The sequence below is a fragment of the Notothenia rossii genome (genome assembly GCF_949606895.1).
Source record: "Notothenia rossii genome assembly, chromosome: 1".
Taxonomy (NCBI): Eukaryota; Metazoa; Chordata; class Actinopteri; order Perciformes; family Nototheniidae; genus Notothenia; species Notothenia rossii.
In genome coordinates this window covers 76,971,050-76,982,511 of record NC_136912.1, presented here as the reverse complement: position 1 = coordinate 76,982,511, position 11,462 = coordinate 76,971,050, and the positions used below count along the sequence as shown (strand labels likewise).

Here is an 11,462-nt window from a genome sequence, read left to right as displayed (position 1 = left end):
ACACACACACACACACACACACACACACACACACACACACCTGCAGCCTGGTTGGGAGTTTGTGTGTGTGCTCACACACCGACTCACAGCCTCGCCGCGTCCCGCCGTCTCAGGCAGAAAAATCGGCGGAGCTGCAGCTGAGAAAAGTGTGTGAGGAAGCCGCAGATTGGTCCATTTGGACCAATCCACGCAATGGCCCCGTGGACGCAGTGGCGACTGGTCATTAGGGGCAAGTGGGGCACAGCCCCACCTAGTGTCAGCAGAAAGTATTAAAGATAATGATTACAAAAAAATGCCAAAAATATATATATTTTAAGATCATGTTTAATCATCTGATTCGTCTGCACATTGCTGTTTTAGTCTGTGTTTTTCTAATTAGTGTCTACTGTGTGTGCCTATTGAGCTGTTTAGAGCCATGTGGGACAAAACCCGATCATGCACTCCCTCTCACTGTCTAAGTGAACGGTGACTGTAAAAACTACACTTTGCATGCTCAGAGTATTGTCCTATTTAACCTGTGTGGCAAAAAAATAATGCCCATAGGGGCAGAGTGCTGCCATCCCCACCATACGTCATCTCACATAATTCAGAGCTGATTAGCTGTAAGTACGTGTGCCGCGAAAAGTGTGGTGTGTGAAGAGGAGAGAGACGCGTCCCAAAACCAGGAAGTAAGCTGCGCATGGGTTCCCTCCACAAATAGCAATCAGATTTCTCCATAGCATTTTAGAAAATAGCTCAAAATAAGATCTGTGGAAAACGTACCTTTTAGATAAATGCACGTTTTGTTCAGCCAGATAATATCCACATGTCTACACTACTTTTATAATTTTCGAATAATACATCTATCGATTAGATTTATGATAGACTTTTGAAACTACAAGAAGATAAGGAGGACTTTTACAAACAAGTAATAGAGATTTTTGTCCAGAAGGATAGCCAAATGGACTTCATCTTCAAGTCAAGGTAAGACCGCAATTTGATTGAAAATGGGATCTCACTAAGAGAGAACAATTCAATATTTAATTGATAAAATTACATTTTTTGGGTATCCTTTTGTTGAACTGTCTTTTTAAAATTAATCGAAGCATCAGACAAAAAAACTTTGGAAAATAATATTATATTTTGATTTAGGTCAAAATATTATATTTGTAAACCTGAAGAGTCCGTGCCAGTGCCTCACCAGCCATGAACCTCACTGCAGAAGCTTATATATAGATATCTAAGTTTTCTGTGCCCCACCACTTTTGTACATATAGAAACGCCACTGCGTGGACGTAACTTAACGGCTCCACGGATTGGTCCATTTGGACCAATGGGTCCATTTGGGTATGGGCACGTCACTGTACCCAGGAAGAAAAAGAGAAATCTCCAACGAGGCGTTCTGGGGCAGCATAGACAGGTATTTTCTGTGTTAGAGTTTTACTCCCTACAGGGTGTACTTTGAGGTTTGTGACTTTGCAGACCATTTACATGCATAAAAACCTTCATAACACACAAGGGGACGGGTAATAACCGGAAAAGCATGACATGGGACCTTTAATCACTCCATTTTTGACCAATGTACTGCATGTGCTGCTCTCTGTAATAGCTTAAAAGTAACTGATTGCGAGGAGCAGTGCGACACAGTAACATTTGGGTTTAAAAACCCATAAAGAAAGAAAGAAAGAAATGCCTTTATAAGGCTTGTGCCCTCTTAGTATCTTTTCACGCAGAAAACAATAGCAGCATTGATTCTTATCAATTTGCAATCACTCCTCAGACAAGTTATTCTTATACATTCCTTAGCTCCACACTTCTCATTGTCTGAAGGAACGTGCTAATCCACTTTGGTGAAAGCAATGTATATTCAAATGTCGTCTTTGTGAGTGTCACGGCTGGAGTTAGCCGTCTTGTGGGTGAGCAGCGAGTTGCCTCATGCACGCAGCAGTCCTGAACTGAGGCTGGTACAGCTGAGAAAAGCCACACGATGACGCTGACTGCAGCTCTCTCGAGTCCTCAGGCCCGAGCAAAGGGTGCAACTCCACAGCACGCTCATCTCTGTTAAAAACTACATTTTTAAGCAGCTCAATATTTGTCTCTTTTCCTCTCTGCTCATCTTTCTCACTCTTCTCATCCGCCGCTGGAAAGTCCATTCCCAGATGAAAGAAGTCTTTAATTCCTCTCACCTCCTCCTCTCCTTTGTGTTCTTGATCTGATGTTTCAGAAAGCTCCTCCACAGAGTTGTATAAGCAGGAGTGCCGCAGGTCGTCCATCTCTCCACCTTGGCAGCTGTCCAGCTCCCACAAGCCACCAACGAAAGGCCCAGAAATGTCCGAGTTGTTGGTGGAGAAGTTGCCTTCGTCGCTTGAGTTTCTGCTGCTGCCGCTACCGTCCTTGTAGTGGAGGTGAGAGGGCTGCTGCTCCTGTTTCAGACCAGAGAGCAGCACCGTGGCGTAGGTGACCAAAGAGTGAGTGGAGCTGTCATTGCTGCCTGAGATCTGGTCTGGTAGTAGTAACTCATCTATTCTTTGCCGGGAAATGGTATTCACATTTAGGGCTAAGGACGTTCCACTTAGGAGCCCCTCACTCTCGCTGGGTTGAGCCGGGTCAGCCTCAGTGTCAAACCCCGGAGGGAAATGGGACATGGAAAATGCAGCGGCTGGAGTTAGGGACACACATGGGGCTTGGATTAAAGCTTTATTCATAGCCGAGAGATCTGTTTTGTCCAATATGGAAGCTTTAGAAATATTCTCAGAGGGCAGGGGCAGCGGCCAGGTTGACAGACCCTCTGGAGGTCTGAACAGGAGGTCAAAGGTGGCACCCTAGAACAACATGCAAAAACAGATAAAGCATTAGTTTGTGTATTATTATTATTAGCTTACTGCTAATACTTATTTAAATCCCAGTAACCAGTATTACATTTCCTAAATGTAAAAATGACAAAGAAATATTAATTTACAGCACTGCCCTATTGCTTTGTATGATGACATTTACAGTGATTCAATATACATGTAGATCTATACATCTACAAAATGTTCTCAGACAGAAGGGTGTCGCACTGACCATTGTCAGGCAATTATCATATGGATGTTTGGGGTTGTAATTAACATGCTGCGCTTCCCCTTCTGTCTGCCCAGTCCCAATTTAGGACTGTAATGTGGATTGCCTTCCTTCCTGTGTCTCATCTGTATAAATTGCATTGCTTTTCTGTGTAACGGGGTCAGATCCTGGTACTATTTACTAGTGCAGGAACTCTGTTCTTTCCAGCTGGAAATATGATTGATTCTGTTAAATGCTATAACTCTTTATTAAATAACACGACTTAGGTTTAAGCTTGTATATTTGTTCTTTTCTTACCAGAAGGTGATTAAGTGTGGAATTTCCACCAAACTTTGAACATTGCTGTGGGCAAAGGCTTATTTGTATTGAGTTAAAGGACAAATGTAACACTTCATAAAATGCACTAACTTGCTTTCCTGACAGTTGGATTCGACTAATGACGTATAGCTGTTTTAGTTTAAAGACCGGACTGTCTGAAATGTGACAAAACGCGATGAAACAGTGTAAAACAAGTTTTTCTTTGTAAGTTGTGTCCAGGATTATATGAAAGGTTGATACAAAACAAATCATGACCATGAGTTATCATTTAGGAATAAATAGTTTTATTTTGTACGTTTTTGAAGTCTAGTCCTTTGGCCCAGGAGCACTGGTTTGGGTTGGGCACTTTCTTCCAGACAATCTTCTTCATCCTAGAGAGAATTGCAGCAGATATTTAGAGTACGTCCTTCTTTGCTACAGGCTTCTTTGTCTCCTCTCACCCCCCCCCCCCCCCCCACACACACACTTCCCTGCAGATAACAAGTGTAATTCAAGCTGCAAGCGGCGTTGAGCGGGTCTTCGACGTTCCGCAGGCTGTTGTCCGCACGTCGACGTGTCTAGGTGTCTCGAGGACTCGGCCGTTGGCAAACGTGGGAAGTTTCAGGCCGATCGGACAATGTATTCAGGAGTTACAGCAGTATCATAAGCATTCTGTTTGATGGCTAGGGATCTGTCGCCATGGCAACGGCATATGATGACATCCCATAATTGGCATAGAGCTGTAGAGGGCTGGACCATTAATGATAGTCTGAAGTCTGGTGCCGTTTGGATGATTTTCCGTTGAGTTACGACAATACCGGGTTTTTTGGCGAGGGAAGCGTTACCATGGCAACAGCATATGATGACATCCCCTAATTGACATAGAGCTGTTGAGGGCCGGACCATTAATGATAGTCTGAAGTCTGGTGCCGTTTGGACGATTTTCCATTGAATTAGGACAACACCGTGTTTCATGGCGAGGGATCTGTCGCCATGGCAACGGCATATGATGTCATCCCATAATTGGTGTAGAGCTGTTGAGGGCCGGACCATTAGCTATCATCTGAAGTCTGGTGCCGTTTGGATGATTTTCCATTGAGTTAACACAACATCGTATTTTTTGGCGAAGGATGAGTTGCCATGGCAACGACATATGAGGACATCCCATAATTGACATAGAGCTGTTGAGGGCCAGACCATTAGTCATCATCTGAAGTCTGGTGCAGTTTGGACGATTTTCCATTGAATTACGACAACACCAGGTTTTTTGGCGAGGGATGCGTTGCCATGGCAACGGCATATGATGACATCCCACAATTGACATAGAGCTGTTGAGGGCCGGAACATTAATGATAGTCTGAAGTCTGGTGCCGTTTGGACGATTTTCCATTGAATTACGACGACACCATGTTTCATGGCGAGGGACACGTTGCCATGGCAACAACATATGAGGACATCCCATAATTGACATAGAGCTGTTGAGGGCCGGACCATTAATGATAGTCTGAAGTCTGGTGCCGTTTGGACGATTTTCCATTGAATTAGGACAACACCGTGTTTCATGGCGAGGGATCTGTCGCCATGGCAACGGCATATGATGTCATCCCATAATTGGTGTAGAGCTGTTGAGGGCCGGACCATTAGCTATCATCTGAAGTCTGGTGCCGTTTGGATGATTTTCCATTGAGTTAACACAAATCGTATTTTTTGGCGAAGGATGAGTTGCCATGGCAACGACATATGAGGACATCCCATAATTGACATAGAGCTGTTGAGGGCCAGACCATTAGTCATCATCTGAAGTCTGGTGCAGTTTGGACGATTTTCCATTGAATTACGACAACACCAGGTTTTTTGGCGAGGGATGCGTTGCCATGGCAACGGCATATGATGACATCCCACAATTGACATAGAGCTGTTGAGGGCCGGAACATTAATGATAGTCTGAAGTCTGGTGCCGTTTGGACGATTTTCCATTGAATTACGACGACACCATGTTTCATGGTGAGGGACACGTTGCCATGGCAACAACATATGAGGACATCCCATAATTGACATAGAGCTGTTGAGTGCCGGACCATTAATGATAGTCTGAAGTCTGGTGGCGTTTGGACGATTTTCCATTGAATTACGACAACATGGTATTTTTTGGCGAAGGATACGCATCCTTCGCCAAAAAATACCATGTTGTCGTAATTCAATCTCACCATATGCCGTTTCCATGGCAACGCTGCCATGGAAACGGCATATGGTGAGATCTCAGATTTCACGTAGAGCTGTTGAGGCATGGACCAGTGATATAAAAGTGAAGATTGGGGGACGATGGGACCGTGTCCATTGGAGTTACAGCAGCACCGTGTTTTATGGCGAAGGATCGGTTGCCATGGTAACGCCAAATTAAGTAACATCAGATTCGACCTAGAGCTGTTCAGGGCCGTAGTGTTAACCATCATGTGATGTTTGGTGGCGTTCTGAGAATGTCAGTTTGAGTTATGACATCATCGTGTTCCATGGCGAGGGACCGCCTAGCATCGAGCGAACGCGAACTTTGGCACCAAATCACGGCTATGCCGTGCGAAATTAAAAAGTTTCCGTGATAACTTTAAATTGCCCATGTCTCGAGAAGCTACCCGACGAATTTCGAGTCGTACGGAGGACGAAAGGAGGACGCCAAATTCAAAATGGCCAACTTCCTGTACGTTATTTTATACCCCTCCAAGAGGCTTTTTGGTTCGTCTCCGCACCCTAGATATGCGTAGCGAATTTCGTTCGTTTACGTGAAAGTTAAAGTAAGGAAGTTAACGTAAAAAACGGAAGTGGGCGTGGCCTACGCAATTTTTTACGCAAAGTTCCGGAACCAATTACACATCGCAATTTTCACCACTTCTGACGCGCGTGCAAAATTTGGTGAGTTTTCACATATGTTGCGGGGGTCAAAAGTGCGCGCAATGTATTAAAATAATAATAATAATAATAACAAATAATCGGTCCGATCTCAATAATGTGCTATTTAACATTGAGGTGGGCTACGCCCAGGGTCACTGCCTTAAATAGCACATTCAGCCGTCATGATTTCCGAACCTTTTCTGTGCTTTTGCCGGTCGTTTTCCCTGTTTTTGGGTGTTTTTCGCAGGTTTATTGGTCGCTGCACGACCGATTTCAATAGGGTCGTCGCCGACCTAGGTCTCAGACCCTAATTACACCCTTGTGACCTGTTCAATGCCAAACTCCAAATTTGTCATGGTCAATGTGTCTGCTCTATAAATTAGACTGCACCACATTGACTGCCATAATGTTTCATTACTGTGTCGTGGTAAAAGACTAAAACTGAAGCCATATAATTGATACACGTATCAAGTATACCTGCATGTATTTCTGTAAGATACATTTGGATGTTACCCAAAACATTAACAATCATTATTTAATGAACATAATTCCTTAGGTTAAATCCTTGTAAATGCAATTTGGATTTGGATTACATGGAACAAGAGCAGGGGCGGTTCTAGGGAGGGCGGGGGGGGGGCAACAGGGGGCAGTGCCCCCGTAACACTGGCCAGGGACCCCCCTGTGGCCCCCCTCCAAAAAAAAAGCAACATTACGATTTATTGGAACTAAATCAAATCAGAGACCCGGATGTACAGTGGAGATTAAACTGTTCATTACCTTATATAAAAGCAAATACTGTTTATGTTTTTTTTTATTAAATTGTCACTTAAAGTTACTAAAACAAATACTCTAAATGAAAAAAACTACTAAAACAAAGGACTGTAACTTACATTTATTAAAACAAATACCTTTACAAAAACAAATACCAATTACTATATTTTATGTTTTTTACAGAATTACTTTATACTGTCTTTGTCTTTATAACCCGCTTTTATTGTGCCCCTCTCATGAAATTGTGCCCCCCCCCCCCCCCCCCAGTAAAATTGGTCTAGAACCACCACTGATCAAGAGGCTCTTACTGGTTCTGGGAGAGGATGAGGGTGACTAACAGGACGATGGAGAGGAAGGAGATGACCATGAGCATCATGTAGGCAGCAGGGTCTTCTCTGGTGGCTGCAACTGTTGAAAAAAAATACATCAGAGCTATACTTAATTAAACAGTGGAAGTGCTGGAATCCTGTCATCCTTGAATTTTGAATAAAACAGCCAGAAATGGACAGCCTACCTTTAGCGTACATTGGCTCCCCTTCTCCATCAGCAAACACAGGGTACAATTGGAAGCCAGAGTCCTCTGAGCCTAAAAAATCACCTGCAAATGATACATTGAAATCATGTTTGCTGAGTTTACATACTCACTCTCACCCAAAGAGTTCAAAATAAGAAACATTGAAGAGATTATGTTACCTCTCAGGTAGATGGGACGCTTGGTGTAGGGCAGTCTGGCCCATGTTTCACTAGTCCGGCCTTTGTGAGGGTCATAGCCCTGCTGCCTCTGTGGAGACCACTGCACTACCATGTACAGAGGCACTGAGGGAGGGTCCAACAGGCTCCAGGACAGAGACACACAGGTGCTGTTGATGACCAACACACTGAACGAGTGCACACAGCGGCCTGCAGAGAGGGAAAAGAGTTTCTACCAGGTGACGGTTTTTCATATCATTGCATAACTTCAGGAAATCGAAAAATAAATGTACCCTCCATGTATCTTTAACTCAGCTATAGAGAAACAGAACACCATTCTCAGAAAGAAATATCTACTGCTTCTGTGTTTTGACCAACACACTATTAGGATTTGGAGAGAACTGCACGCCCATTGTCTAGCAGCCTGACGGGAAGTATCCAGATTCATGTGTCTGCAGTTTCAGTTTTTTTGTCTGCTGTGGATTAAGCTGCAACAAGTAGTTGACTGACAGACGATAGGATCAACATTAATGCTTTTGCCGACTAAGTTATTTATTAATGGAAAAATGTCAGAAAATCGTGTTTTCACAACCTTTGATATGGAGATTCAGCACTTTTCTTTATTTTTATTGTTGCAGCTCTTAAAGTGAGCTTGGATTTTCACCAAATTCTGAGAGAAATATCTGACCCTACAAGTTTAGGGCACAAAGGATTATTTTTAGAAGGAAGTAGTTGCCTCCTGCAGCTCAAAACATTCATGACAAGAGTAATGACAGTGAATAAGAAAAGTAAAGTTGAAGTCTGAAAACATTGAACTTAGAGACGCTAAAAGGTTTTGAAGGGGTTGGATGAATAAATGACGACCTACCACTTGATCAAATGTCAGTGTTAATAAAAAAGTATTGATCACGGCCACTGAAGGTGCCACGCTTTTCTATATACAGATTAGTGTCAAATCAAAAATCTGAATAAACGAGTAGAGAAGGGAGAAAAGGTGATTCATTAGTTTGCTAAGTTTGATGGGGATTATAAGATACAGTCTGAATCATTACCTACTGTGGCAATATGAAAGAAAAATACACAATCTAATTTAAATAGTTTTTATTAGTAAATAATGATGTTCAAAATAAAATAGTCCCTCCGTTGCCTTCTGCAAGAAACATAGTGCAAGGTGGTTGCTATGCAACAACACTAACAGCTAGCGAACATATTAGACAGAGAGCGTTGATCCATTATTTGGCTATTTATTTACATCCATTTGTATGTTGCTGTTTATTGTGCACCCACTGAAAACCTGTCCAGCATCAGTAGAATGGCTTACGTGGTAACTTTTATAGGTTGAGGTTGTTCAAGGCTGTGGCTTGGCGTGGCGAGAATATTGCTCCACTTTCTCCGGTCCCCGAGATTGGGCTTCCAGTAGCTCTGGAGAGAGCTTTCGCACCTGTGGCCACTAACGATCATAATTTCTCTGCTTTGTTTCAAGACCCGCATCAGAAAGCTTTTGAATGGCGGTACTTTTCCAGTTGGTCTACCTGCTCTTCACGTAACTCTGCATGTCGTCGTTTAGGTGCTTTTTTTCTGGAGATAGGAACTGCTCAATCCACTCCTCCATAGTAAGACCCCCCCGGAGGTCGAAGTTAATCTTAAATGTTTCCATCTTATGCTTTGTAAGTTTGTTTCGTAACGGAAGAAATGTAAATATATTTATAAAACTGACAAGTCAAATCAAGCAATCTGATTGGTTGATAGCGTTTTTGCGGACCTCTTTGATTACAGATTTGACAAAACATCGTTGCTTGCTTTAAAAGTAGCACAATTCATTATGTCAAACCTTGGAAAGTATTTAGATATCCTTGCCCTAATGCCAAAGGAACTGCACACTGAATACGTTTTGCCGTTTGATGTTTATGTCTGGACCGCTGTGTAAAAAGGAGGGTTTCTGCCCCGTTACTTCTCCGCTGCTTTCTTGTTCCGGTCCAACTGTATACTGTTTTTCTCAAACGCGGAGGGATACTGACTTGTTGTGAAAAGTAACTTACAATTCTACCAATTCTACGTGATATACTGAGCGTATATCACGGCTAAGAACCAATCAGATTGCTTGATTTGACTTGTCCGTTTTATAAATATCTGTATACACATCTGTATATTGTATAATTTTATATTCGGGATTGTTGGAAACGTAATTTAGATCTCTCTGTCTGTAAACACAAACTGAGTAAGATTGACATTAAAGTTGACTTTGATGTGTGTATGAGAACACATGTTTAATTCCTTCTCTCAAAAGGTCAGAAGAAATACAAATAAACACATTTTTCACAATATGAAAATCTTTACTCACGTTTGGGCTGTTTCTCCAGTGTCATGTTGATGTTGTTAGCAGAGCTCCCCAGATTGTTGTAGGCCTCCACGGTCACAGTTTGGGGAACCTGGTTCCACTGGAAGCTGTAGGAGGAGGCCAGCTCCATCTGCTCCCTCCTCACAGAACCACTCAACGGCTGGTACTGCACTATAAATCCATCCACACAGTAAGAGCGCATGGATATTTGGAGATGCTGCAAAACAAAAAATAACATTTTTATTAGATTGAATTGTGTTATTACAAGCCTGGACATGTTTGTTTTAGATTCTTACTTCCAATAGTAGAGTAACATTAGTCTGGTTTCTGTGTGGATCATCTTGAAGGATTCTCCAGAAATCAGGGCCACGTTCAGGAGCTGAGAGGCAGACCAACAATACGTTTGAGGATGGCTTTCACCATTATGTTAGTGGTAGAGTTTAATTCTTGTTCTAGTACAATCAGTAAAACACTCTTAGCATTAATACCCACAGAAGTGACACTATTACAACCACTAAGACAAAAACAACCAACACCGCCTCAAAGCCTAATAATAATAATATCTAATATATAGAATTTAATGGCTTGCATAATTGAGAAAATAAATCAACTGAGGTACTACTTTTCTGAATTAGAAAAAAAAGTAGGATGGACAGCTTTATGCATCCTGTCACATCTTCCAGAACAGCAAAGGTTAACAAAAAAAAGTAATACAAACTTCCTTTTTTGTTAAAACATGCTGTATTACTTTTTTGAAAACATAAAACCGACTGTAATGGAATAAATGAAACCATTGCTGAATAAGCTCAACACAGCGGGAATAGCAAATTACCATTTGAATCACAGTAATATAATGATGTCTGTCTAAACTAAATGATAGGCTAATATAAAGAAATGTGTATCATGGGAGTCATTTTCAGATCAGGATGAAAGTAAAGGTGCCAAACTGTACCTCTGCTGTTCTGGGGAGTGGAGTAGACTGAATCGCTCCACTCGCTCCAGTAGCCGGTTCCTTTGGTGTGCATGCAGCGTGCTTGCACCACGTACACCCGGCACATGTCCGACACTACAGCCTCCGCCCACCTCTCCCGCACTGGACTCTGGACCTGCAGGCATGACATTTTCACAGTTATTAAGTGGTAATTTTATTTAAAAGAAAAATAGCTTATCTGGGGAGATTTCATCCATACTTCAATCAAATGAAGATAGACATTTGCTTCCTCGTCTTTCTCATCATTTGATATCATGTCTCCAATTTCCAAAAGAGGATAGGAATATAAAATTATTTTAGATCATGTCAAACTGACCCGTTGTGTTTATGCTAAAGCATCTTGCGTAATTTAAAGGCCTCCTATTATGCTATTTTTAGGCATATATTATGGGTCTCAGATATAAATAAAAATAAAAATATATAAAAACATGTCTATAATGTGCTTTGCTC

The 11,462-nt window shown here is 42.1% G+C and overlaps 1 protein-coding gene across 5 annotated transcripts in view; it reads right to left on the bottom strand.

Moving 5' to 3' along the window:
- Positions 1 to 1,509: 1,509 nt before the first annotated feature.
- The window catches only part of lepr (leptin receptor), a 75,279-nt gene continuing 65,326 nt past the window's right edge, over positions 1,510 to 11,462 (bottom strand). For all 5 annotated transcript variants that reach the window (XM_079677562.1, XM_079677564.1, XM_079677563.1 and 2 more), the window contains 8 exons: positions 10,974 to 11,127; positions 10,318 to 10,400; positions 10,025 to 10,238; positions 7,687 to 7,893; positions 7,508 to 7,591; positions 7,302 to 7,401; positions 3,653 to 3,728; positions 1,510 to 2,801 (listed from right to left, as the gene is read on the bottom strand). In XM_079677562.1, coding sequence (XP_079533688.1) covers positions 1,881 to 2,801; positions 3,653 to 3,728; positions 7,302 to 7,401; positions 7,508 to 7,591; positions 7,687 to 7,893; positions 10,025 to 10,238; positions 10,318 to 10,400; positions 10,974 to 11,127 — 1,839 coding nt within the window. In that variant the 3' untranslated portion in view covers positions 1,510 to 1,880. The remainder of the gene's footprint in view (positions 2,802 to 3,652; positions 3,729 to 7,301; positions 7,402 to 7,507; positions 7,592 to 7,686; positions 7,894 to 10,024; positions 10,239 to 10,317; positions 10,401 to 10,973; positions 11,128 to 11,462) is intronic.